The 27,707-nt window shown below is 45.4% G+C and overlaps 1 protein-coding gene and 1 pseudogene across 4 annotated transcripts; one reads left to right on the plus strand and one right to left on the minus strand.

The window, feature by feature from the left end:
* Positions 1 to 27,641, plus strand: GSS (glutathione synthetase). 4 transcript variants are annotated; one of them, XM_032420088.1, is made up of 14 exons: positions 16 to 82; positions 1,852 to 1,937; positions 3,184 to 3,315; positions 8,891 to 8,989; positions 11,420 to 11,495; positions 11,784 to 11,923; positions 12,618 to 12,734; positions 17,920 to 18,000; positions 18,101 to 18,178; positions 20,756 to 20,822; positions 23,404 to 23,598; positions 24,092 to 24,173; positions 25,557 to 25,746; positions 26,737 to 27,641. In XM_032420088.1, exons 4-14 carry the CDS (start codon positions 8,922 to 8,924, stop codon positions 26,858 to 26,860), a joined length of 1,218 nt encoding a protein of 405 aa, XP_032275979.1. In that variant the 5' UTR covers positions 16 to 82; positions 1,852 to 1,937; positions 3,184 to 3,315; positions 8,891 to 8,921; the 3' UTR covers positions 26,861 to 27,641. The 4 variants fall into 4 exon arrangements, with proteins under 4 accessions (XP_032275976.1, XP_032275979.1, XP_032275977.1 ...); XM_032420086.1 differs by having other exon boundaries at positions 18 to 82; positions 8,844 to 8,989; XM_032420087.1 differs by lacking the exon at positions 16 to 82 and adding an exon at positions 100 to 250 and having other exon boundaries at positions 8,844 to 8,989.
* LOC116642034 lies at positions 19,067 to 20,254 on the minus strand (annotated as a pseudogene).
* Positions 27,642 to 27,707: the final 66 nt, after the last annotated feature.

Below are 27,707 nucleotides of genomic sequence, written 5' to 3' on the forward strand. Positions count from 1 at the left end.
GGTCGCAGCGAGGCCCCGCCCCCTGGACCTGGGGTAACTGCGCGAGGGGCTTGAGTACCGCGGAAGGCAGGACGACGAACTAGTAGGTTGGGGAGCGGCAACGGCGGCCGGCAAGGGCCACGTTTCCTAGAGAGGATAGATGTGAGGGAGGGGTCTGGCCAGTGATTGGAACCCTGAAGGCGGAGAGATGTTGCAACTCAAACTCATCGTAGGGAAGGGGAAACTGGTGTCCACTGAGGGGGTTGGGCTGGTGCGTGTTGATCCCAGATTTCCCAGATCTCCTTACCCCGATCGGGCCGGTGTCGGGGACAGCGTGCCGGAGTTTAAAAAGGAAAGGAAGGAACTGGGAGCGATTAGAACCAAACTTTGCCTGGAGTGGGAGCGAACGGGCCCATGAAGTGGGGCAAGCCTGGGCGGGAGACGGGCGTTGTTGCCCCAGGCCTCACGCAGGCATGGCCTCGCCCTCGCGATAAAGTCCGACCGGATTTTCTCGTGGGCCCGTTTTAAGACTTTTGTTGATCTGGTCACAGTCTGTCATTCATTCATCATTCATTCATTTAACATTCACTGAATACAGTAGTAGGCGGGCAGGTAGAGAAGTGATGAAGACACACAATGATTCCTGATTCCTATGGTACAGGGGAAACTAGCGGTCTGTAGAAGCCCTGGGCGGAGAACAGGAACAGCTTCTGAAACTGAGTCATGAAGGCTAGTCAGGAATGGTGGGGAGTGTTCCACAAAGAGAAGCCTGCCGCACGTGCCTAGCCTAGGGGCCGGAGAGAGGCAGATGTATCCTGGTCACTGAAGATAACCTCACTCTGAGTCTGTTTAGTGCCCGGGGAAGAGATGATGGTAGCCGGAACGAGGCTCCTGACAGCGGAGCTGGAGAGAAATCAAGGAATTCAAAGCATTCTATATTTAATAGAAACTACAGGATTTGGGGAGACTGGGGTGTTGGAGAGAAGTATGTACAAGGCTTGAGTGCTTGGGTGGGATTCATCAGAGGAGGAGCAGATTTGTGGGGAGACAACCACAAATTCTATTCTGGTTCTGCAGAGACTCCCCATAAGCAGTAGGTTATTAGAGTTTGGAGGTCAGGAAAGCACCACTGTGAAGGTATAGATTTGAGTGTCCTCAGCAAAACAAATAAAGCCCCAAGGTTGAGTCTGCAGAATGAGAAAAACAAAGGGCCCAATCAGCACTTTACATAGTGATTATCTTCATGTCTTATCTCTCTTGTGTCCTCGGTGCCTAGTCTAGGGCCTGGCATTAGATGCCGTTCAGTGTTTACCAAGTAGACAAGAGCCCAAGGGCAGGCAGAGATGTTGGGATCCCAGAGTTGTGAAGAGATGGGGGCTAATGGAGGGTTCTGTTCCTCTAATGTCAGTCATAAGTTCTTGTCCCAGTTCTGCCACCAGCCTGCCGTGTGACCTCCTAAGTCTTCCACCTGTAATGTGGGTATAGCCAAAAAAAGAAGTTCCCATGTATAGAGCTCCAAACTCTGCTAAGGAACTACACACAGATTTTTTTCTCATTTAATCCACATGGTGACCTTATTTATGAAGGAAGTAATGTTATTATGGGCTCAAACCCGGATCTCACTGACCCAGAGCTTTATTATGACTCTATGAACTGCCCTTATCTCTGTTGTCAGGACCCCCTTGAAATCACACGGTCATTTTCTTTCGAAACATTGTGCTGAGGCCAACAGACTTTCATAATTGGTTTAGCACCAGTTCTGTTAAAGGGAGAGGGAGATGGAGCTAAACGTGATCAAGTTACTTGGTGTTCTCTAGCTTCCTTTTTGGGGACCGCTGAGCTGGGTAACCGTGTTCTTTTCCTAAAATCCAGTAACAATAGGGCAAAACAAAATGATGACCGGCGTTCCAGATTTTTAATCAGATCTTCTTAAATCCCTGAGGCCTGCTGCAAAATCAGTGAGTATCAGGGTGTGAGTTGGTTCATACCTGTGTGTCCCTGGACAGGCAGTTGGACTCCTCCTCCTATTACACTGGGCACTTGGGTTTTGGTTGTTTCTATCCTGCTAATGTGATTTCTCAGAAATATTTTGTCTTGGTGCTGTGATGATAGATGTCCATACAAGGAATGTAGTCATGTCCTGCTAGTGAGTTTGCTTCCGGTTAGTATGAGGGAGGAGTTCACCGTATCTGCATTTCATAGTATTCTACAAAGGGCTCCTCCTACCCACCCCTCCCATTTGAGATCTGCCAACATGGGTTGTGAGCTAGAAGGGAAAATTTAAAAAAAAAAAAAAAAATTAAGTAGGCTCCATTCCCAATGCAGGCCTTGAAATCAAGACCTGAGCTGAGATCAAGAGTCAGACACTTAACCGACTGAGCCACCCAGGTGCCCCAGAACGGAAATTAATAATCTATTGCAGTGGTTTTAAATTTGTTAAAAATACAGAGCTACAAAAAAAAAAAAAAAAATACCCTCCCTCTCCTCAGACCTCTTGCATGAGAATCTCTGAGTGAGGCCCAGGAATTTGTATTCTTTGCCAAGCTCCCCAGAATATTGAGCCAGGTTTGGAAACCACTGGTCTGCTCCATCCCCCTGGTTTCACAGGTAGGGAATATGCAGCTACAAGGGGGAAGGAATTTGCCCCAATCACATATGACATTAGTGCCTCTTTCTCCAATGAAAACACTGGGCCTGGGGCACCTGGGTGGCTCAGTCGTTAAGCATCTGCCTTCGGCTCAGGTCATGATCCCAGGGTCCTGGGATCGAGCCCTGCATCGGGCTCCCTGCTCAGCCAGGAGTCTGCTTCTCCCTCTCCCACTCCCCCTGCTTGTGTTCCCTCTCTCGCTGCGTCTCTCTCTGTCAAATAAATAAAAAATTAAAAAAAAGAAAAGAAAAGAAAAGCACTGGGCGGGGAGTCCTGTGACCTGGGTTCAAATGCAGGTTTTACCAATCATTACCTTGGGCAAGTCATTTCACCGCTCCGAGATTCCACTTCCTTACTGTGAGAATAATGCCGTCCTTGTGTTAGGAACCAAAAGAGAGAGTGGTAGTGGAAATGCTTCGTCAAGCTTTCCATTCTGCACTCATGGAAGTTAAGAGCTGCCATCCAGTGTTCACTCCCCTGTACCGCACCGCCAGTTTCATCCGTTGCTGGGGCCCAGGCCATCCATCACCAAGCCTTCTCCTCTCTTCCTGCTGCAGGTTGGGATGGCCACCGGCTGGGGGAGCATCTTGCGGGATGAGCAGCTGGAGGAGATGGCCCGGCAGGCTGTGGACCGCGCCCTGGCCGAGGGAGTGTTGCTGAGGACCTCACAGGAGCCCAGCTCCTCTGATGTAAGCCCCTGACTCCTCCCCACAGCACTGACCACACCGCTCTGGATCCTAATGCTCATTATCTGGTCCCTGCCAGGCTAAAGGCAGCTCCTTTCTGTCCGAGACATCACTTTTGCTTTATTTTATTTTTTCAATAACTAAAATTGATCTCTAAATATATGTAGAAAGTAGCCTGCTAGAGGAATCAAATTTAAGTCTGGGGTTTCAAGTGTGACTTAGGCAGGATACATAACCTCTCTCAGCTGTGGTTTCTTCAAATAATAAAAAAAGGGATAGTAATGGGACCTACCTCGTCAAGTTGGTAACAGAATAAGAAGATAATTCACGTGAAGCACTTTTTCTAGTGAACTATTATTTTTTAAGACCCCCTAATCACACTGCGGGGGGTATATCTGTACAATTGGTTTGTGTATATCCTTCTCTGTGCATTTATATACATATTTGTGTATATAAAGAAATAACATGCTTTTCTTTTTTAAGTTTACTGGTTTTTTTTTGTAACCTCTACACCCAGTGCAGGGCTCAAACCCACAACCCCCAGATCAAGAGTTAGCCCCAAAATATATGGTTTTCTAAAAAATAAATTGGATCATATAGATCATGCAGATTACTCCGTTTTTGTTTTAAGTTGTTTTTTTTTTTTTTGTCAGAGAGCACAAGCAGGGGGAGCGGCAGGCAGAGGGAGAAGCAGGCTCCCCATTGAGCAGGGAGCCCGATGCGGGACTCGATCCTGGGACTCTGGGATCATGACCTGAGCCAAAGGCAGTCACTTAACCAACTAAGCCACCCAGGAGCCCTGTGATTTTGTTTTTCATTTAACAATCTGTTTTAGAACTCTTTCCAACTCCCTCCAGTAGGATTAGCTTCGTTCTAAGACATAGTGTTCCAGGTGTGGATGGATCACTGCTCAGCTTTCCTCTGTTGATGACGATTTAGGTGATTTCTAATGTTTTATGATTACAAATAGCACTCCAGGGAACAGCATACACGTCTGTTGGGTATCTTTATGAGTGTTTCTGTAGGGTTGATACATAAAGGTAGAACTGCTGAGTCCAAACCACATCTTTTAAAAGTCTCATCCTTTAAAAAAAAAGTCTATTTTGTGACTAGGTAAGACATTTTCGTGGTTCAGAGGGCAGAGTTTACAGTTTAACCCTCCCTCCCACATTCCCTAGCCATCTGTTTTCATGACCTGAAGGCAGGTTCTTATTTATTCTTTCATACAGTTTACTCATAACAAAAAAAGTATATATTTCTCTTTCCCACTTTTTACACAAAGAAGTGTCCTAGACAAGCCCTTTTGTGCCTTGCTTTTTTCCTTTTACTTAGTAGTATGCCCTGTGACAATCCATGTTAGTAACCAGAGAGCTGTCACGATCTTTCTTTACCAAGCCACATTCTTTTTTTCTCTGTGTGCCCAGAACCTAGTTAAGGGCCTGCTGGAGAGTCCAGACTCAGTAAGTATTTGCTGAGGCCTGAATGAATGAGAATGGCTGTCACCTAAGGTAGGCTCATATTGTGGAAGGTCTGCCTCTGGCTTTGGGAATATAATTGCTTGGTTTGTGAACCTTGCATTATGGGAACTGCTTGTCTGAACCCAGGATTGAGCATTTACCCTTCCAAGATTTTTTTGTTCTATTAATCAATAGGTATTATGTGAAGGTCCAGTACTTGGTCTTTCTGGAAGTTAATGGAGCCTAGAAAAGACACAGTCCTCAATGAGAGTCCCAATTCAGAGAAAAAAGACAGGAAGTTTGTGAGTGTGTATATGTGTGTATATATGTGTGAAAGAGAGATTTCATTCCAAATCTTTCCCAGGTGCCTGTTCTATGCCAGACCATTTTAGGCACTGAGAACACAGAGGCCCTGGCCTCTGAAGCGCATGGTCTAGTTGGAGAATGTGCCACAAAACAAAATTAAGTAATGTCAGTTCTATGAGAAAACATAGATAGCCGGCTGCACAATATTAGCTATCATTTATTGAGTATTTACTGTGTGCCAGGCACTATTCTAAACACTTAGGAATCAGTAACTCATTTAAGTCTTACCACAACAGAAATGAGATGAGAGGTGAGGAAACCAAGGCCCAGAGAGGTTAAGTAACTGGCCCAAGGTCATGTGAATAGTGGTGTAATTGGCAAAGCTAGAATTCAAACCCAAAGAGTTTGCCTCCTGAGCCCATGTTCTGAGCTTCCATTCTTTACTGCCTCTCTCAGGCGATTGTATGGGACATCTAGAAAAAGGAGCAACTCATTAGTTGTATTTGAACTAGATCCTAAAAAATAAATGGGGGTGGGGCGCCTGGGTGGCTCAGTTGTTTGGGTCCTGGAATTGAGCCCTGCATCACGCTCCTTTCTCAGCGGAGAGCCTGCTTCTACCTCTCCCTCTGCCCCTCCCCGGCACTCATGCTCGCGCACTCTCTCTCTCTCTCTCAAATAAATAAAATCTTTTAAAAAAATAATAAAGGGGAAAAGAACAGCATAGCAGAGGTGTGCCTGGCTGGCTCAGTCAGTAGGGCATGCGACTCTTGATCTCAGGGTCGTGAGTCCAAGCCCTACATTGGCATGAAGCCTACTTAAAAAAATAAAAACATTAAAAAAGAAAAAAAAAGAACAGCATAGCAGAGGCCCCAAATTAGGAAAAGGCAAAAAATGCTCAATGTTCTGTCCCCTGAATGTGGGGCAGAAGACAGGCCAAAGTCAGATAACCTAGAGGCTTTTGATACTGGGTGGAAGAGGAATGTGAACTTTATCCTATAGGTTGGGGGGACAGACTAGCCATGTGCAGACTAAATAGTAGGCTCCTGCAGCTTTAGGGAGTTAATTTTTAAAAAAAATTTAAATTTAAAATAAAAAATACATGAACAGGGTACAAAATTTAAAAGGTATTCAGTGTAGAGTAAATCTCCTCCCTCCAGCCACTGTTTTCCTCCCTAGAGGCAAGCATTGTTAACAGTTTTTTCACCAGAGTGAAAAAGTTAGAGCCAGTGTTTTTTTTTTAATAATGAAATTAAAAAAAAAAAAAAACCTAGATACCCAGCGTGGAGTTCTGGCCCCTTAAGTGAGATGGGGGCTCTTCTTCCCAGCACTCTTTGTTTCTCTGATTCTGAAGCGGAGTATTTCTTGTCATGCATGTGCTATAGTTGTTCTTATAGTAGAAGACTATTTCTCTGTGTCTGTGTCTCTATAAAAAAATGAAAAGACTGTGTGTTTCAGCCTTTGGCCTATGCATAGCAGAAAACAGCTGTATACTATTGATCCTAAATTCAAGCGGGCATGATGAGTCATGGGGACAGAGGAAGAGGAAAGTCTTTTTTTTTTTTTGAAAGAATGTGCATGGACATAAGCTGGGAGAGGCAGAGGGAGAGGGAGAATCTTAAGCAGGCTCCATGCCCCGTATGGAGCCTGACATGGGGCTCGATCTCACAACCCTGAGATTATGACCTGAGCCCAAACCAAGAGTTGCACACTTAACCCGACTAAGCCACCAAGGCACCCCAGAGGGAACTCTTATTAGAAAAAATCTTTGGGAGTTTTTCAGGCCAAATGAGACTTGTTGGAAGAGGCAGAGTTCTGAGTTTTAAAGCCAAGGAAACGGAGCGCCTGCCTTTGACTCAGGTCATGATCTCTAGGTCCTGGGATCGAGCCCCATGTTGGGCTCTCTGTTCAGCGGGGAGTCTGCTTCTCTTCCCTGCCCTTCCAGCCCGCTCACACTCTCTCTCTCTCAAATAAATAAATAAAATAAAATCTTTTTAAAAAATAAAGTCGGGCACCTGGGTGGCTCAGTCGTTAAGCGTCTGCCTTCGGCTCACGTCATGATCCCAGGGTCCTGGAATCAAGGCCCTCATCGGGCTCCCTGCTTGGTGGGAGGCCTGCTTCTCCCTCTCCAGCTCCCCCTGCTTGTGTTCCCCCTCTCACTGTGTCTCTCTCTGTCAAATAAATAAATAAATCTTTAAAAAATAAATAAAGTCAAGGAAACACCCTATAGTCATTACGCATGCACTCAGGGTATTACCTGAGTTTGTCTTCTGAGATTCTGAAGAGGGCAGTTTGGGTATTATCTACCAAAATTTTAAATGGATTTATCCTCATTACCTGATATTTCCACTTTTTAAATTTACAGTTTATGGACTTTCTCACACACAAAGTAGCTAGAATGTATATTCTAGGATATTGATTGAAGCATTGATTATAAAGGGGTGGGGGAAGGAAACCATCTAAATGTTCATAATAGAAAGCTAGATTCAATAAATTATTTTCTATCCAAAGAATGGAATACTGTGCAGCCATTAAAAAGAATGAGAGTGCTTTATTTGAACATATATGGAAATGACTCTGAAATATTTATAAAGCAAAGGACAGAACAATATATGTATCATGTGCTTCTGTGTGTATAGAAAAAGAGAAAATATGTATGTATGCGTAGAGTCTAAAGGACATGTGAGACTCTAGTATGCCATTTGCCTCTGGGGAGAACTGAGTCACTGGGGCCAGAGTGGGAGTGAGACATACTTTTCACTATGTATCCTTCTGTCTCTTTTGAATTTTGTATCATGTGTTTATATTATCTGTTCAAAATAATATTTTTAAATAAATATATAATGCCAAGTTCTAATGCCATAAACTCGTACGACCATAATGGCAAACGGATATTAACTCAGAGGTTAAACTCAGGAATGCCTCATAAAATAAGTCATAAGGTCATCTTATCATCTCTTACCCAAATTCTAGTTCATTTGTTGTTGTGAATCTCAGAAGGCATTCTCCCCTTCTAGAAATAGTGTTCCAGGTGGCGGAGGGGTTTCCCAGTTCTGCCAAAGTCCAAGCTTAACTCTAGGCCTGGCAACCTGAGTCACCGTCTCCAGTACTGAGGGGAAACCACTCCTAACTTCTGTTCTGGGGGCCAGAATTCACTTCTGCGGCAGCCCTTACAGCAGGACTGTCCCTCTCCCCCAGCCAGAAGGCAAGAGGACTGGGGTGTGAGCTCCTGGCATGCAGAGGGTCTTGGGTTTAGATCATCAGCTGGCTAGGAGCTGTGTGTGTATGTGTGTGTTGTTTATCAACCACCTTGGGTCAAATCTCAGTGCCATGTAACACATGGCACATTATATAATTTTGGATATGTTACATAATCTCTCTGAATCTCAATTCCCTTATCTACTTATTAAGAATAGATAGTAATAAAGTCTGCCTCACAGAGATAAATGATGCAGCCATGTAAGGTATTTAAAACAGTGCCTTGCATACTGTAAGTGCTCAGTGATTTCTTACTTATTTTTTGTCTTTGCTTTTGGCTGTTTTGCCTCTAGTTCTTTTTTAATGTAAAGAGATGGAATATTACAGAGTCTGAAACTTCCCTTTATACCCCTTCATCATCCTGTTCACTTCCTCCCTTCCCAGAGGGAACCACTATTTTGCAGTTTGTGTGTCCTCAGTAAATGTCGGCCATGCTTTCCATGGGGTTGTGTTTGCAGGAAGACAACCCATTCACGGGTGTTCTACCCCTGCCCACTCTTTCTCCTTGATCAGGTGGTAAGCTATGCCCCATTCACGCTCTTCCCCTCACTGGTCCCCAGTGCCCTGCTGGAGCAGGCCTATGCTGTGCAGATGGACTTCAACATGCTGGTGGATGCTGTCAGCCAGAATGCTGCCTTTCTGGAGCAGACGCTCTCCAGGTACTGGGTTGTGGGGCATTAGGGGCTGGGAACTGCAGGAACCAAGGGACTAGAAGACTGGGGAGCCATGAGATGTTGCTCTGGCAGCTGACTTGGTTGGGTGGGGGACAGGTACCTCCCAGAAGAACAAAAAGTAGTAGAATAGAAGTCAGGAGCTCTGGCTTCTAATCCTGGCTCTAATCCTCACTTATTTATATGGCCTCAAGAAGGTTCCCTTTCTTTCTCTGGGCCTCAGTTTCTTCATCTGTAAAGTCGTGAGATTGGCCTGCATCTAAGATCCCTTCCAACCCTGGCATTCTGTGATTCTCTGATCCATGGCCCCCTGCTTTGAAGACTGAGATTTCTATTTGGAATTAGGGAAGGTCAGTATAGTTTTAGAGAAAACAAAGGACAGAGAAGATTATTGGGTTTAAAGTCAGATTTCTTCTTTTCCTAGACATTGACTCTTTCTTGTTACCTCAGGCCCCTTATCTCTGGATGAGATGGGGTATAGACTGGGCCACACCCAGGGTACAAGGATATAGAACCCCTGAAATGGCTCACCCCTCCACCCCTGTCTCTTCTCCCTTGATCCTTTTTTTCTCTTCAGACCCGGAGGCAAGGGAAATTTCTTTAAAATTAAATTCTTTATTTTAGAATTAAATATATATAAATATATGTATTTGTGTATATGTATTTGTGTATATGTGTGTGTGTATATATATATATATATATGTAGAGAGAGAGACTAGACATACATACTTGCATGTCTGATTAATTTTCCAAAAGAAAACAATTATTTTGTTACAGATCTTTTTTTTTAAGATTCTAGTTTTAAGTAATCTCTATATCCAGTGTGGGGCTCAAACTCACAACCCTGAGACCAAGAGTTGTATGCTCCACTGACTGAGCCAGCCAGGTACCCCAGAGACAAAATCTTTTAAAAATGTGCACATTGGGGGCACCCGGGTGGCTCAGTCAGTGGAGCGTCCGACTCTTGATTTCGGCTCAGCGTTGTGAGATCAAGCCCCGAGTTGGGCTCCACAGTGAGTGTGGAGTCTGCTTAAGAGTCTCTCTCTCCTTCTCCCTTTGCAACTCACCCCCTGCTCGCGCTCTCTCTCTCTAAAAGAAAGCGGAAAAAAAGTGCCCATTGGTGTGAGGGTGAACATGAGAAGGGATCTTAGTGGTCAGAGGTTTGGAAACCATTGACTTGGAGCTAAAAACTCAATGAGTTAAAAAAAACAAACAAACAACCCAATGAGTTATGAATGTATAAACCCTACCACCACCTTCCCCCCCAGATCTTTTTCAGGGTGGGCCTGGCTTTTGTACCTGTGATTCTGGATTGTGGGATTTATGAGCAGCCTGATTTATGACCTGTGCCCTAAAGATGCAGTTATGTGGAGACCTTCCCTGCAGTCCATCTCTGCAACCCTGCATTCCCCATTTCTCTGTCCTCTGAAATACACACAAACCCTAGTTTGTAAGGGAATAGAGCCCCAGGATCACATGTGTTAGAATAACAGCATAGGGTCCAAGCTTGAAGTGGGGCACCTCTTCAGAAAAGGGAAAATGTGTCTTAACTTTCCTAGAGGCTGAAGTCCAGCTGGGGGCTGTCCTCACCAAGGGCTGGAAAGGTCCCATGAGAGAGCTGGTTGGGGAACAGAGGAACTGCAGGGCAGTTTATAGTCAAATAGGAGCAATGACACTAGTCATTACAGAAATCAAATGAAAAATTGCATCTGTAATCTGTGCTGTAAAGCAGAGATCCACAGTGCTCTGAGAGCATATAGCAGGAGGATCTGATCCAGATAGGAAAGGCTGCCCTGAGGAAATCCCGTCATATGAGGATTGGCTGAAGAAAAAAAATAGGATATTTAGCATGTGTCAGAAGAATCTTTGGGGCACAGGGCATAACTGCTGTCTTTTAATTTCTGAGAGTTGCCGTGTAAGAGGTGGAGAAGACTTGTCCTTGGAGGTCCCAGAGTGTAGGAGAAGCTATGGAGACTTAATGTTGGGTCGACCAGAAGCCTAACCAATCATCTGAGCTATTCAAAGATGGAATGTTTCTATCACATGCTATTTCTTAATTTCTCTCGAGGCCAGACACTAGGCTCAGTTCTATACATGTAATATCTCACTTACCCTTCACCACAACTCTGTAATTATTTTCCTCTTCATCTTTCATTTTCATCTCTTACAGATGAGCAAACAGACACAGAGAGGTGAAATAATTCTCTAAGGTTGCCTAGTAGTGAGTGGTAGAGCTGGGATTTGAACCCAGCTGATCTGGCTCTAGAGCTGGGTACTAAACCACTATTCTCTACCAGGTTGATGTGGGTATTCAAGTTTCGGTCAGTAGACCCAGAGATTCAGGAGGCAATGGACAGGGGTGGAACTTGACCTTTAAGGTCCCATATAGCCTAGAAAATGCTCTATTTCCTCCTCCAGCACCATCAAGAGGGACAACTTCACCGCTCGTCTCTTTGACATCCACAAGCAAGTCCTGAAAGAGGGCATTGCCCAGGTAACCATTCCCCACTCCACCCCAGTGCAGGACCTGTCCCTCCATTTTTTGACCAGAAGAATTTGGCCCAGAGCCTGAACTCAGGGGAATCTGCCTCTCTTTGGTCCCCACTGGGTTTATACATCAGTGACCAACCCGGGGATGACCAGAAGAATGATTCCACTGGGTTTTGGAGCATTAGCCAGCAACTCTGATCTCTTTGTAGAATTCATGTTACCTGTCTGTTCCATAGCTAGGCCCTCAGTCAGCCCCTGGGCAAATGTACTCAGCCTTCAGTTTTCCCCACAGACTGTGTTCCTGGGCCTGAATCGCTCAGACTACATGTTCCAGCGCAATGCAGATGGCTCCGCAGCCCTGAAACAGATTGAAATCAACACCATCTCTGCCAGCTTTGGGGGCCTGGCCTCCCGCACCCCAGCTGTGCACCGGTGGGTCCTTTTGGCAACACTGGGCACACTGGTGGGGTGAAAGCCTGGTAGGCCTACAATTACAGGTGGGGGCAGGGATCTCCAATTCTGACTGTGCCTTCCTGTGACCTGGGTCATGCGTTTCCCCTCACAGCAGTTTCCACTTGTAATTAGGTCTTAGTATGTCAAGGAGAGAAGGGACCTCGTGGTTCATCTAGTCCCGCCCCCTCATTGTACAGGTTAGTATTCCAGGCTGAGGAAACAGTATCTGAGGTGAGAAAGAGTTTGAAGGCCTGAAAAGAGTTCAGAATCCGTGGCAGAGAGGGATGAGTGACTTCCCATTGGAAGGCTGGACCCTCGTAGCAGCCACGTCTAGCCAGCAGTGATGTTCCGTGTGGCTGTGATTCCAGATGGTCTGCAGCAGGATTCCAGATAGCAGGCACCTGGGGCTCAGGGAAAGGCGTCCCAGCCCAATGGGAGGCTGGTATAGAGTAGGAACACAGGGTCTCAGGGCTCTGGGCACGGACACGGGGCCAGGGTGTGGGCGGCCCAGTATATTCCAGCCTGAGGTGGATCCTACAGGAGCACAATGATAAGATGCTTTTTAGTGTTCGGCTAATTCTCAAAGTGATGTTCCTGTAAGTGTCTGTGAGTCACAGGCAGAGGGGTCTTCCAGATCCATCCAATTACTGAACAAACATCTCTCTTCCAACAGACATGTTTTCAATGTCCTGAATAAGACCAAAGAAGCTGCCAAGATCCTCTCCAATAATCCCAGCAAGGGACTGGCCCTGGGGATCGCCAAAGCCTGGGAGCTCTACGGCTCAGCCAAGTAAGGGGGAGAAAAAGTGGCAGCAGAATCCTGCTTTAGATTCAGCATTCATGGCTATAGCAACTGCTTCTTTGCCTGACATCATTAGGAAATGCGGGATTTTTTTCGGGAAATGGAAGCTTACGCCTTTAAGTGCCAAAATTGTTTTAATGGAGTTTTTGGGCTTTCTTCTTAAATAAGAGGCGCAGACTTACAATTTAATCTTTTCTTGTTGGCAAGAGGTCATCATTATCTGTCAGTGACTGCATTATCTGTCAATAATTGCATCTTGATGCAACATAAGGCAGAGGCGCTCCCTAGACGTAGAGAGGTGTGGGAGGCTGTTTGCCTGCGCTGATCGCCCCAGCTGTTAGGCTTTATGCTCCTGTTCCTTTTCTTCACAGTTTTTCTGTTTCTCTACTATCAGCTCTTACTTCATGCTGCTGTCAGTGTGCTTCCCGTCCCCGGACCTCCCTTCTGATTTGCTGGGGTTTGGGAAAGCAAGTGGTCTGGGTTGTTATGTAGTGTCTAATTAGGGTGACAGCCTCTTTGATGAGCAAATGCATAAGCTTTGATTTAGGGATTTTGTAGTGTCTGTTTTAACTGTTTAGAGGCATTTTTTGCTTCCTTCCTATTTCTCAACCATGTTCCAGATATATAAGGATGCCAGGTAAGTGACTTCTGGATAAATGAGGGGCCACTGTACCAAGAGTTATTGCAATGTTTACATAGCTTTAATGGTTAAATGAGCACTTCCTAGTGCCACACTTTGTGCTAAGCCTTTACATGGAGGATCTCATTAGGTCCTCCTATCAAACACTATTGAGATAGATACCACCCATCTCCCCCATTTTACAGATGAGGAAACTGGGGTTCAGAGAAGTGAAGTGAATTGTTCAAGGTCAAATGGCGAGTTGGTGGTAGAGCCCAGAGTCCACTGCCTCTAGAATCTGCATTTTTAATGACTTTATTGCCTCCGAGAGAGCCTCTTTGGGCTTGCTAAGCCTTACTAAGACTCAAGACACCTTGGACTCTGAGTATTTAGAAGGCATCAGATGAATACTTTGTCAAGTAGAACTCTTGGCTAAGTTGTATTTTAGGAGACAGAAGCCAGGTAGGGGTCAGCCGGGGAACTGCTGATGGACAAATGCTGCAGAGGGTTTCTCTGACCAGGCTGTGAATGACGTGCAAAGACTCATGTGCCCAGAACCAGACTCTGGTGCATAGGAGCTGTGGGCGCCTGAGCCGGGACTGGCCTCTCTCATTTTGAAAGTCAGATGGTCACTCCTGCTGACCCAGCGTGTGACCTTCGCTAAGTCCATTCTTTTCTCCGAGCAACAGTTTCCTCATTTGTAAAATGGGGATGATAATAACAATACCTAAGAGGGTGGGAGAATTAAATGAAATCATGGCTTTGAAAAATGCTTTAAAAAAACTTGGTGAGAAATGGAAAAGTCTCTTCAATAAATGGTATTCGGAAAATTGAACGGCCACATGCAAAAGAATGAAACTGGACCACTTTCTTACACCATACACAAAAATAAACTCAAAGTGGCTGAAAGGCCTGAATGTGAATCAGGAAACCATCAAAATCCTAGAGGAGAACACAGGCAGCAACCTCTTTGACCTCGGCTGTAGCAACATCTTACTAGACACGTTGCCAGAGGCAAGGGAAACAAAAGCAAAAATGAACTATTGGGGCTTCATCAAGATAAAAAGCTTGGAAGCAAAGGAAGCGATCAACAAAACTAAAAGGCAGCCTTTGGAATGGGAGAAGATACTTGCAAATAACATATCTGATAAAGGGTTAGTATCCAAAATATATAAAGAACTTACACAACTCAACACCCAAAAAACAAATAATCCAGTTAAAATGGGCAGAAGATGTGAATAGACATTTTTCCAAAGAACACATTCAGATGGCTAACAGACACATGAGAGGATGCTCAACATCACTCATCATCAAAGAAATACAAATCGAACTATAATGAGATATCCAGTCACACCTGTCAGAATGGCTAAAATTAACAACCCAGGAAACAACAGGTGTTGGCGAGGATGCAGAGAAAGGGGAACCCTCTTGCACTATTGGTGGGAATGCAAACTGGTGCAGCCACTCTGGAAAATGGTACGGAGGTTTCTCCAAAAGTTAAAAATAGAAACACCCTGTGATCCAGCAATTGCACTACTAGGTATTTACACAAAGGATACAAAAATACAGATTTGAAGGGATACATGCACTCCAATGTTTATAGCAGCATTATCAACAATAGCCAAATTATGGAAAGGGCCCAAATGTTCGTTGACTGATGAATGAATAAAGAATGAAATCTTGCCGTTTGCAATGACGTGGATGAAGCTAGCATGTATTATGCTAAGCGAAATAAGTCAATCAGAGAAAGACAAATACCATATGATTTCACTCATATGTGGAATTTAAGAAACAAAACAGATGAACATGGTGGGGGAAAGAAAAGAGAGGCAAACCAGAAAACATACTTTTAACTACAGAGAACAAACTGAGGGTTACTGAAGGGGAGGTGGGCAGGGGGATGGGTTAAATGAGTGATGGGTATTAAGGGGGGCACTTGTGATGAGCACTGGGTGTTGATGAATCACTAGATTCTATACCTGAAACTAATGTTACACTATATGTTAACTAACTGGAATTTAAATACAAACTTGAAAGACTCAGAAATTATAAAAAAAAAACAACATGGTGAGGATTATTACAGGGTACTTCCAATAGTAGTACTAGTAATAATAATAATAGCAGCTACCATCTAAGCAGTACTAGTTTCATTTTATAGAAAAGCAAACTGAGGGCTCAGAGAGGTGGAAAGTCACACAGCTAGTAAGTTTAGAATTCATGTCTGTCTGCCTCTAAGGCCTGCTTTCTCTCGACTACACTGTTCTGCCTCCAAGAGGAATGGTCCCATAGTATAGATTGAAAAACTGAGGCTCAAACATTTATAGAGCAGGTGAATTTTCATCAGTTATCCCGTAATTCTTGAGAATTTTTTTAAAGAAGCCTGGATATGATTTATGATTCCTATTTAGACATTTATTCAAAATCTTCCAAAATATTAGTGCCTGTGGTTAGAATGAGTAGGGATAAGAAAGGATGAATTTGGTTATAAAATGTTGGAGCTATGATCAGGAGTCCTCACTGCCAGCCAGCACACTATTGCCACTTTACCTTCCTTAGCTGACAACTTTCCTAGCCCTGCTCCCAAAAGACTGTTCAGAACTGAAGGCAGGAGGAGGTAGACTGTTTTCTGAGTCTGGCTGTGGTTATTTGGCAGAGGGCAGGCTGACTTAACCAGGAAATGCAGTTCCACTTTAACCTACAGCCTACAGCCTCCTTCCTCCGCCTCTTCTTGGAGGTAGGCCAGCCTGGGCCAGGTGCCACCTTCCCACCCATGAGCAGAGCAAATCAGGCTACAATATGAAAAGCAAGGCCACTGGCCCTTGGGACTCTCTCAAGAGAGGATGGCATATGAGAGCACCATTTCTAGCTTGTCTCTCAGATACCCAACTCAAAGCCAAGATTCAGCTCAATGTCATGTCTGACCTTAAGAGGTTTCAGGCAAGCTAGGAGTGGAGGCATACTAGGACCTGTATTTCAGCTAAGTGGAAAGGAGTCATGCAAAATGTAGTCCAGGAGGCTCAGTTGAGGTAGAGAAAAGCAGAGACAAACAGACCAGTGGCCAAGTACAGGAGGAAGGAATCCATGCTTAGATTGCTAGGCCAAAATCTAGCCATCCAAGAGTCCCAGCAAAATGGAGTTTGATACTCCATTTACTGCTGAGTATTGTCCCTCGAGATCATCTGGTGGGAGACTGGACCTGTCTTTGATAACTAAAAAGAGCCTGATTGGTAGCCAGACAGTTCTCTGGCTTTAGTTTCTCCCTGAGTCCTTGAGCTCCTGCTTCTTTAAGAAGTATGTGGCTAGGGACTCCTGGGTGGCTCAGTCGTTAAGCGTCTGCCTTCGGCTCAGGTCATGATTCTGGGGTCCTGGGATCGAGCCCCGCATCGGGCTCCCTGCTCGGCGGGAAGCCTGCTTCTCCCTCTCCCACGCCCCCTGCTTGTGTTCCCTCTCTCACTGTGTCTCTCTCTATCAAATAAATAAATAAAATCTTTTTTTTTTTTAAAGATTTTATTTAATTGACAGAGACAGCGAGAGAGGGAACACAAGCAGGGGGAGTGGGCAAGGGAGAAGCAGGCCTCCCGCCGAGCAGGGAGCCCGATGTGGGGCTCGATCTCAGGACCCCGGGACCATGACCTGAGCCGAAGGCAGTTGCTTAACCAACTGAGCCACGCAGGCGCCCCAATAAATAAAACATTAAAAAAAAAAGGAAGCATGTGAGTAGCAGAAAGGAAGAGGTCAGGGAAGCCTCAGTGATCCCATTAATACTGTGGAACCAAATGTGTCCCTATGTACATCACAGAAATGTTGGGAGGCCCCAAGAGATAATGCTTTATTTATAGTTGGTCCTGTAGGGTTCTGTAGGATTCCACTGAGCTATTCTAATGTATCATGCAAGAACCACACACTCTTTTATTATATGCTTTAAAATCTAGTAATAGGGTCATTAGCCTCCAACCTCCAGCATTATTCTTCTATAAAATATTCTTCAGTACTTTTCGTTTATTCTTCCAGAAAGATTTTAAAATCATTATTTTTAAGTCCTCTTGGGTTTTTGAGATGATTTTTTTTTTTTTAAAGATTTTATTTATTTATTTGACAGAGAGAGAGACACAGCGACAGAGGGAACACAAGCAGGGGGAGTGGGAGAGGGAGAAGCAGGCTTCCTGCCGAGCAGGGAGCCCAATGTGGGGCTCAATCCTAGGACCCTGGGATCATGACCTGAGCCGAAGGCAGATGCTTAACGACTGAGCCACCCAGGCGCCCCTTTTGAGATGATTTTAAAACCTAAATTTTAATTTGCACAGAAAATTAACATCATTACAGTATTTCATCTACCTACTGGAGATGGAGCAGAGACATCTCCGTTTTTTCAGGTTTCGTAGTTTCAGGAAATAATGTGTTATAGCCTCAGGTATCGCCTGAGACCCTCCTGATTTGAGAGAATATCTGCTCTTTCAGGGAAGCTGTGTTCTCATTCTCCCTCCTGAAAGGGGTGGGCTGGAGGGAGGACAAGCTTTTTGGCACTTCTGCCAACTGTGTTTGCTCTTTCCCCAGTGCTCTGGTGCTACTGATTGCTCAAGAGAAGGAAAGGAACGTATTTGACCAGCGTGCTATAGAGAATGAGCTACTAGCCAGGTAAGTAAAGGAGGGAGACCGGCAGATATGGCCCCAGGATTGTGAAGATCCATTCAGAACGGAGCATCCATTCCTTCTGACCTTTGCCCATCTTTTCCAGGAATATCCATGTAATCCGTCGAAGGTTTGAAGATGTCTCTGAAAAGGGGTCTCTGGACCAAGACCGAAGGCTGTTTATGTAAGTGTTCAGGGAGCATTCCCCAAGGATCTGATAGAGGGTTGCTTTAGGAAACTCATCCTGCCAGCCATTTCCCCCAGTAATCCTTTCTTCTGGGAGATGTGATGGCTTACTTCCTTCTCTGAATTTTAGGGGCAAAATACCCCATCATCTCAGGAAGGTTTGGAGAAGGTGGTCATGTTCTGCTTCTAAAGGGTTGTATCAGAGCTATTGACATTCTTGATAAGGGCCTTCTTAAAATAACCTTGGTTGGAGCACCTGGGTGGCTCAAACAGTTAAGTGTCTGCCTTCGGCTTAGGTCATGAACTCAGGGTCCTGGGATTGAGCCCCTCATCGGGCTCCCTGCTCAGGGGGGGAGCCTGCTTCTCCCTCCCCCCACCTTGCTTGTGCTCTCTCTTTCTATCTCTTTCTGTCTCTCTCTCAAATAAATAAAATCTTTAAAACAATAAAATAACCTCGGTTTTCATATGCCCTGGGGCTCCTAAAAGTTTTCTTGCCCCTCTTGGTAGCTGGTCAGGCCAGGGCAGTTGGGCTGGGTAGTCAGGGAAGAAGAGGAATAGCTTGTTCATTCTGCTCTCTGAGCCCAGGCAAGGCCTCAAGGGGCCTGGATTTGTGTTCCAAGCCAGGCCCTGTGCTTCCCTCCAGGGGGATTCCACCAAGTGACTTTAGTACCACTTAATTTGGTAGCATTGCTTGCAACACATATTTAGACCTGGAACTTTATAGGTTTTTTTTTTAATTTATTTGTGATTAAAATTAAGAACCTCCATGAATTTCACAATACCACTTACTATTTTCAAAATGTGCTTTTATAACAAAGTCATTAATTTACTTTCCAGATATATCAGACAATATCAAATAAATCAAAGGGGAAGAAATTAAAAAAGACAGTCTGTGTCTTTTTTTTTAGAACAACAAAATTTATTTTACTAAAACATAAGATTTACAGAAATTTCCAGACAAGCCATACAAAATGGTCAGAAGCTTTTTCTTGAAGGAAGGATTCTATACTTGACAGCAAAGTCACAGTGTTATTAGTGAAGGCTGTGATGTTTGTTTTATGTTCCCATATTGGTTCAGACAGTCAAGCTTGTCCATCTACCATGTCTAAATAAAGTTAGACTTGGCTCGAGAGCATCTTCTAAAGAACTGGCTAGCTGCTTCTAGCCAGTGCAATTAGATCACCATAAAAAGGGGGAAAGGAGCCCATAAAATTAAACTAAAACTACCTCTCCCCCTCAAAAAAAAAAAATAAAATAAAATAAAGAAAAACACTCACACCCCTCCAGCTAACCTGACAGCTACCTTCATGCACAGTGCTTTATACTTCAACCATGACAGGAGAAATGAATAAAAGCAGAGAGGGGCCACTGCTTTTAAACGTTTCACAACAATCCAGATGGTACTTCTAGTCTCTGCTCATGCTTTACAACACTGAATCAAGACAAGACATAGGTTTGTCTTTTAATCATAGATAATGTGCATTTAATCACCAAAGGACTGAAGATGTCTGGGCTTTTATTCTGTAGTGTTTCTAAGACCGTGTCCATTAAATGCAAACAAAAAAGAAGAAGTTTTGGCAGAACAGGAGAAGTGATGCACACTTGATGATCAGATCGATTTTGAATATTATTCATGGCATATAGCCTAGTCCGTGCTCTAGCTCTATGGCTTGGGCTTCGTTGGTCTTCCACTGCTCTGCTACATCATTTGCTAATGGATCATCTGGATTGGGAGCATTTAACAAAGCCTGGATTGATAGTGGAACTGTGCAGATCTGCAGTGCTGGGGACCACTTATCTTTCAAAATATCTAAACATATTTTTCCCAACTTATCTACATTAGGATGGTAAATTTTGGTCATGAAACGTCCTTTAGGGGCTTCCGTCAGGTATTCTTCTGGAAAGAATAGTTCAAGTTTAAAAGGCCCTCCCTCAAAGGGGACATCTTGGGGGCCAGCAATGACCACATGAAAATCATGGGCATTGTTCTCATCTGGTTCTGCTTTAATGCGAGGAACTGGTTCTGCCAGCAAATGCTGGGTTTCCTTGATAATCCTCGAGGAAGCCCGGCCATCTTGTCAGATCCTGAGTTTGGCCTCTGGCCTCGACTCAAGGCAGTCTGTGTCTTGACTAGACTCATAATTTTGCATCTCCATACCCTCACATCCACCATTTCAAAGAATCTCAGCCTAGTTTCAGCTATTTTAAGTAGTATAAGTGTGTTTTGTTAGGCATGGCAATATGATTCTGAGGGTCAGTAATTTTTAGCCCTTTTTTAAAATGTATTTATCTGGTTTGATTCTAGTTGCCTTCTTGTTTCCCTCTGGCCTTCCTCTAATGACTCTAGATCTGGAATATTCTAAAGCATTCCTTACTGCATACCTCCATGTTTTTAGTGGAAGAAGTGGTGGTATGGGTAGCTACTTTCTTTGCTTCCAGTGAACTACAGTCTAGGCAACCTGTGCAGACTGGCTTTGAAAAAAGCCAGTCATTTTGATGCACCCTAAAATACACTAAACCACTGAACATATCAGTTATAATTTAAACCAGCAGCTTTCTCCATCCTGTGTTCTAGGGACGGCCAGGAAGTTGCTGTGGTTTACTTCCGGGATGGCTACATGCCGAGTCAGTACAGTCCACAGGTTGGTATTCTGTTAGACCATTCTCTGCCTCCTAGGACCCACCATCATTCCTCAGAGACCCAGCTCAGGCATCACAACAACCTGGGTTTTTCCCTGAGCCCTGGCCTCAGTGATCCTCAGGGAAATTACTGGAGGAACCTCCTATTCTCCCATAAGCTATTTGCTACCTCTCATCCTCTACAAACACACTGTCTTCTAGAATCTGAATCTTCAGGAATCCATGTTGCTTCAACCATTCATACTGTTTCTAGGGATATGCTGGCAAGTGTTTTTTTTTTTTTTTAATTTTTTTATTGTTATGTTAATCCCCATACATTACATCATTAGTTTTAGATATAGTGTTCCATGATTCATTGTTTGTGCATAACACCCAGTGCTCCATGCAGAACGTGCCCTCCTCAATACCCATCACCAGGCTAACCCATCCTCCCACCCCCCTCCCCTCTAGAACCCTCAGTTTGTTTTTCAGAGTCCATCGTCTCTCATGGTTCGTCTACCCCTCCGATTTCCCCCCCTTCATTCTTCCCCTCCTGCTACATTCTTCTTTTTTTTTTTTCTTAACATATATTGCATTATTTGTTTCAGAGGTACAGATCTGAGATTCAACAGTCTTGCACAATTCACAGCGCTTACCAGAGCACATACCCTCCCCAGTGTCCATCACCCAGTCACCCCATCCCTCCCACCCCCCACTCCAGCAACCCTCAGTTTGTTTCTTGAGATTAAGAATTCCTCATATCAGTGAGGTCATATGATACATGTCTTTCTCTGTTTGACTTATTTCGCTCAGCATAATACCCTCCAGTTCCATCCACGTCGTTGCAAATGGCAAGATCTCATTCCTTTTGATGGCTGCATAATATCCCATTGTATATATATACCACATCTTCTTTATCCATTCATCTGTTGATGGACATCTTGGCTCTTTCCACAGTTTGGCTATTGTGGACATTGCTGCTATAAACATCGGGATGCACGTACCCTTTCGGATCCCTACTTCTGTATCTTTGGGGTAAATACCCAGTAGTGCAATTGCTGGATCATATGGTAGCTCTATTTTCAACTTTTTGAGGAACCTCCATACTGTTTTCCAGAGTGGCTGCACCAGCTTGCATTCCCACCAACAGTGTAGGAGGGTTCCCCTTTCTCCATGCTGGCAAGTGTTTAACAGTCATGTTTCTCAGGGGGAGAGCCCCAATTTGTAGCATTTGCTGATTTCTATGGTGTAGTCCCATCGTGGCCAATTTCAAGCTATCCAATTGAGCATTTCTGGACACAGAGTTGGAAAGAGATGGGTACAGTCAGCTCTGGCTAGCTAATGCAAACCAGTTCCACCATAGCACTGACCATTTCCTTCCTGCCAACTCTTACTTCTCTTTTATCTGTGTCAGAAAATTTTTCTGTCCATTCATGTTAATGACAGTAATGATGGTATCACCTTATCTTGCTTTCGTACCATGTAGCTTCAAAGGGAGCACAGCATGGGTGGGGGTGGGTGTTGTTCCTCAGGCCTTAGCCTTTATCAAGGACAGGCTATCCCCCCACTGTCAGAATGGGGACCAGAGCTGGGAGACACCTCTGCTGTTTACCTGCCTCTCACACCCCAAACTCCTAGAAGCCTCAGAGCTTCTTACCTGCCTCTCATGCCCCAAATTCCACAGCACATTCATCCTGTGATTATGCACCTGCAGGCCTTACTCATTCTGCTAATCTGAGAACGCCTTCCCTATTGAGTCTGACCTGTCTACCTGACTACTCAGTTTTCACTTCATTAAACAACAATAACAAATACTTATTGAGCATTTACAAAGCTCCAAGCACTGTGTTTTAGACACTGGGGAATACAATAGGAAATAAGACAACAAGGGCCAGAGCTCACACTTTGGTCAGGGAGATAGTCATCAGAAAGTATGCAAAAATAGAAAAAAATTTTTTTCTAGTTGAGGGAAACTCTTTGAATAAAACAATAGGGTGAAAAGATAGAGAATTATGGGGAATCCCACATTAAATAGGGTAGTTTGAGCTGAGACTTAAGAATGAGAAGGACCCAACCATCCGCTGGAAAAGCCAAAAGGAAAAGAATTCCAGGCAGAGGGAAAAGCAGCAAATGCAAAGGTGGAAATGACATTTGTGTGTTTGGCCTGTGTGGCTGGACTATGAGAGTGAGATGGAGGGATGGCAAGAAACTGACATGGTTGAAAGGGGGACAGGAGGCAGATCCTGATAGGTCTTGTAGTCTGTGGTGAGGAGTTTGGATTTTATTTGGAGTACAGTAGGAAGCTGAACTCACATACAAGTGTCCCACCTCTTTCAAACCTCTTCATCCGTTTTTGTATGCCCTTACACCTTTTGTTATTCCCCTTTTAATTATAGTCATGTACCATTGTGCTAAACTGTGAGCTCCCTGAGGGCAAGAATCCTATATATTGGAAGAATCCACATCTGCCTCACAAAGATGTTGCAGTGACCGTGGGAGATAATGAATGTGAAGATAGCATGAAACCTGGCACCTGATGGATGCTCATAAAGGTCAGCCAAAGTGAAATAAAGTAGACTTCCTTTTGTTTTCTCCCATCTGCAGAACTGGGAAGCACGCCTGCTGCTGGAGAGGTCACGTGCTGTCAAGTGCCCGGATATTGCCACCCAGCTGGCTGGGACTAAGAAGGTGCAGCAGGAGCTGAGCAGAATGGGCATACTGGAGATGTTGCTTCCTGGCCAGCCTGAGACTGTGGCCCGTCTGCGGGCCACCTTTGCTGGCCTCTACTCACTGGACATGGTGTGTGGGTAGCCTCTTTCTCCTCCTATAGGCTTCCCACGTGGCAGGAACCCAGAACCCAATGTGTTGGGGAGGCTGGAGCTGGTAGTAGGCTAGACATGGGTCAGTGATGCTCTGTGAGAACCCTTAGAGCCCTGGGGAAGGGGGCTGGAATCCGTTGTAAACTCCATCAGCAAAGGGGGAAGTGGGGGGCAGGAGGTGGAAAGGGGAAGGAGCTGAGGTGGACAGCAAGAATTGGGGAATATCTATATGGGCTTTCCAGGCATCCTGCTGAGGAGCCCTGAACTGTTGCCAGAGAAAGCCTGTTCTCACTGTACTTGCTGCTTTAGGGGGTTTGTTGGGGGTCACATTCAGATAGTAGCATCTAGTCTGAAGGGGCTATCACTCTTCCCCTTCCTGTTCTTCCTCTGATGCTGCTCTCCATAACCAGTAGGACCGCAGCTCCTGCCTCTGGCCTAAAACTGCTGGTGACTGCTTTCTTGCCTCCTGCCAGGGTGAAGAAGGGGACCAGGCCATTGCTGAGGCCCTTGCTGCCCCTAGCCAGTTCGTGCTGAAGCCCCAGAGAGAGGGTGGAGGTAGGTGCTTTCACCTTTGTAGGGCTGCTCAGTGGAAGGGGGCTAGCAGGGTGTTATCAATGCTGATCGGCACTTGCTATGGGCAGAGCCCCAGACTCTGGGGGACACAGGAGGAACTGACACAGGCCCTCATCTTGGACAGTGTCCTAGGAGACCCTGTGATCAAGTGCTGTTGAGCACAGGGGAACCTGATTAACCGTAACCGGAGGGTTTGGACAAGTTTAGCCTGAGGTGCCTGGGGCTAGATTGTAGGGAAGTGGGATAGGGCATATCAGGAGGTTGGATGTCTTCCTGCCTGGTTTGAACTCCTTGAGGGCAGGGATCATGTCTGCCTCACAGACCCAGAGGAGATGAGTTTTGATCTTGGTCTTAAAGGATAAGTAGGAGTTTACCAGGTGGGAAAGGGGGGAGAGCATTCCATACAGAAGGAACAGCCTCAAGTAGAGGTACCGGTCCATGGAAGTGTATGTTTGGAGATTAAGGAGTAACCGGTAAGGCTGGAGTGCAGCATAGGAGATGGGAGGAGGCAGGGATTTGGGCCAGAAAAGATGGTTTGGGACATCATTATAAGGGACATTGAAAATAGGTAGGAAACTGGATTGTATCCTGAGGGTCCTGGGAATCCATTAGAGAGTTTTAAGGAGGGAAGGGACACACGACTGCCCAAGGATCCATGTTTCAGCCATAGTAGAGCTTGTCCTGGATGAGGGGATTCCTTGGTAACAGAGACCATAGAGGAGGCTCGTATAATTGCAGAGGCCTGGGCTAGGGCTAGGACATTGTGGAGTACAGACTGAAGAGACATGTCTGAGTTAGTGACAGGTAATGTAGAGGGAAGAGTCAAATATGACTCAGGGATGCCTTTCACCTGATTGGGAGTAGGAAGGTCCAGGAGGAACAGGTTCAGACAGAAGTAATGAGTTCTAGTTGGACATGTTGAGTTTGTTCTGGGAGCCCATGGGATATCCATGTGGTGTCTAGAACAGGAAGCTTAAGTTAAAGATTTGGGAATTAACAAGTCAGAGAATAATAGATGGAGCCTTAGAAGAGATCTTCCAAAAAAAAAAGGCATGTACATAGAGGAGAGGACAATTCCTTAGGAATCTCAACATTTAAGAGGGGCAGGAGCCAGTCAGGGAGGCTGAGAAAGCAAGCCACAGACAGGTAGGGGGACCGGGGCAAGATGATGTGGTGGAAGGTGTGTTTGCTTGTGTAGGTAGGGCTTGCCTGTTAAAGTGACATGCCCTCCTTTGGAGCCAGGCCTGCCCTAGCTTCACTGAGCTGATGTCAGGAACTGAGGCTGCTGACTTGACCACAGAAATGGGGGCATAGAGTAGAGAAGGTACGCAGAGGGTCCAGGGTGACTCGCCAGTGCCATTGCAGGTAACAACCTCTACGGGGAAGAGATGGTGCAGGCCCTGGAGCGGCTGAAGGACAGCGAGGAGAGGGCCTCCTACATCCTCATGGAAAAGATTGAACCTGAGCCTTTTGGAAATTGCCTGCTACGGCCTGGGAGCCCTGTCCGAGTGGTCCAGTGCATCTCAGAGCTAGGCATCTTTGGGGTCTATGTCAGGTAAGCCAGACAAGAGGGCCTCCTCCTTGTCAGAGGGTCAGCCAAGCGAGCCCAGAGGAAGCAAAGGACAGGGGACAGGAATCCTGGGCTTCAGTTCTAGCTCTGCCAGTCCATAGCCATGTTACCTGTTTCCTTATCTAATAAATGAAGCCAAGGAGCCAAGACCTGCCCACCTCACAGGGCTATCAAATGAAGCCAGATGAGAAGTGCTTTGTAACTATAAAGGAAATTACAAGTAGTATCAAGATGGATAAGAAAGTAACCCTGGACTAGAAGGAGACCCCAGGGAAGAAGAGAATTTGGGTCCAGTTTCCAGGCCACCAGGAATTCTGGGGAAAGGTGGGAGGGGCCAGCTAGAGGATAATCAGTGCCTTTGAAAGGCTGAGTGGCCTATGGGTTTGGATTTGAGCACTAAAGAATCAGGAGAAGACTACTTGGGAATTTGTAAGGAATAGTTCCTGGTCCCTTAAACCACTTCCTGCAAATTTGCACTTCAGGGTCAAGCAAAGTGGGAGGAATACCAGATCCTACCATGCTCCCAACCATAGCCTTCTCTCTCTGCAATCTTTCCCTCTAGCAGCATTTCTGCCTGCCACTTCCCCCCAAACCTGACTATCACCACAGCCATCTTGAGAGAGAGATAGAGAAGGAAACTTACAGCTACAGAACATGAAATGTGAGCCTGGCATCATGCTAAGTGCTTTTCCTGCTCTATTTAATCCTCATGACCATCTTGCAAAGTGAGAGGTATTATCTCTATTTTAAATTGAGGAAATTGATATTTAGAAAGGCTGAGTGACTTGCTCAAAGGCACAGAGCTAGTAATTTCGCAGAGAGGATGCAAACCCAAATCTGATTCTAAAATCCTAGCACTTCTTCCCTGAATGTAGTGAGTCACTCATACACTGCTCAGGTGGGACCAGGGAAGGTCTTGGGTGTGGAGGCTGTCTTGGTAACGGAGTTGTGTGTCTCCTGTCCCCATTTCTATAGGCAGGGAAAGACACTTGTGATGAACAAGCATGTGGGACATCTGCTTCGAACCAAAGCCATGGAGCATGCAGATGGTGGTGTAGCAGCAGGAGTCGCGGTCCTGGACAACCCATACCCTGTGTGAGGGCACAGCCGGGCCTGCCCCGACTTCACTCAAGAGATCTTCTATCCCTCATACTTGTCATTCCTCTCCTAGCCCCTCTGAGGGGCTTCCCTCCGGGCACCTTGGGAGGGCTGGTCTCTTCAGTTCACAGAAGGGTGAATGCTGAGGACCTTCCCCCAGCTCTCCCATCTGAGGACCAGAAAAGCTGTGTTTCCCTTAGGTGAGATCTAGAGGCCCCTAAATCCTGGGAGTGTGGGTATAGCTGAAAGGAAGCTGATTTGAGGTAAGGGTCCATGACTCTGCCACCCTCCTCTCAGCCTGTCAGCCTTTCCAGCAGGTTCCAGTGTTTGACCTAGGATAGGACTGAGAGGTAGGAGGAGGGCAGTGAAGGGGCATAGCCTTTCCCCACCTCTGCCTTAAATAAAACTACTGATTGCTGATTCTGTGATTCCTTGGTTTATACATTTGGTGGGGGAGGAGCTATAATCTGGGTCAGCACACTTAGAGTGGATTAGAGCAGGGGAAATGACTTGGCTATAATCAGAGTCTCCCTAGCCTCAGACCCTAGGATAGAACCCTAAAGTTCCAATCCTTAGTCACTCACTAATGCTCCCACAGGATCACAGGAAATATTGCAACTGTGATGGGACATCACAGGCGGGAACTGGCTTCAGGTGCTTTCCTGCTTAGTTCAGGAGCTTGCCAAACGGCCTTTGAGTGAAGCCCTGCCTAGATCTGCCCAAACCAAAAGTTCTGGAAGGAGAATATTGGGGTATTCCTGAGGAAAACCACTTCCCTTCCCATCACCCACACAAATCAGAGCAGCTAGTTAAGTATACAGTCTATAAGATACCTAAGAAAACAAGTT

Source organism: Phoca vitulina, unplaced genomic scaffold (genome assembly GCF_004348235.1).
Source record: "Phoca vitulina isolate PV1807 unplaced genomic scaffold, GSC_HSeal_1.0 scaffold22, whole genome shotgun sequence".
NCBI classification, from domain to species: domain Eukaryota; kingdom Metazoa; phylum Chordata; class Mammalia; order Carnivora; family Phocidae; genus Phoca; species Phoca vitulina.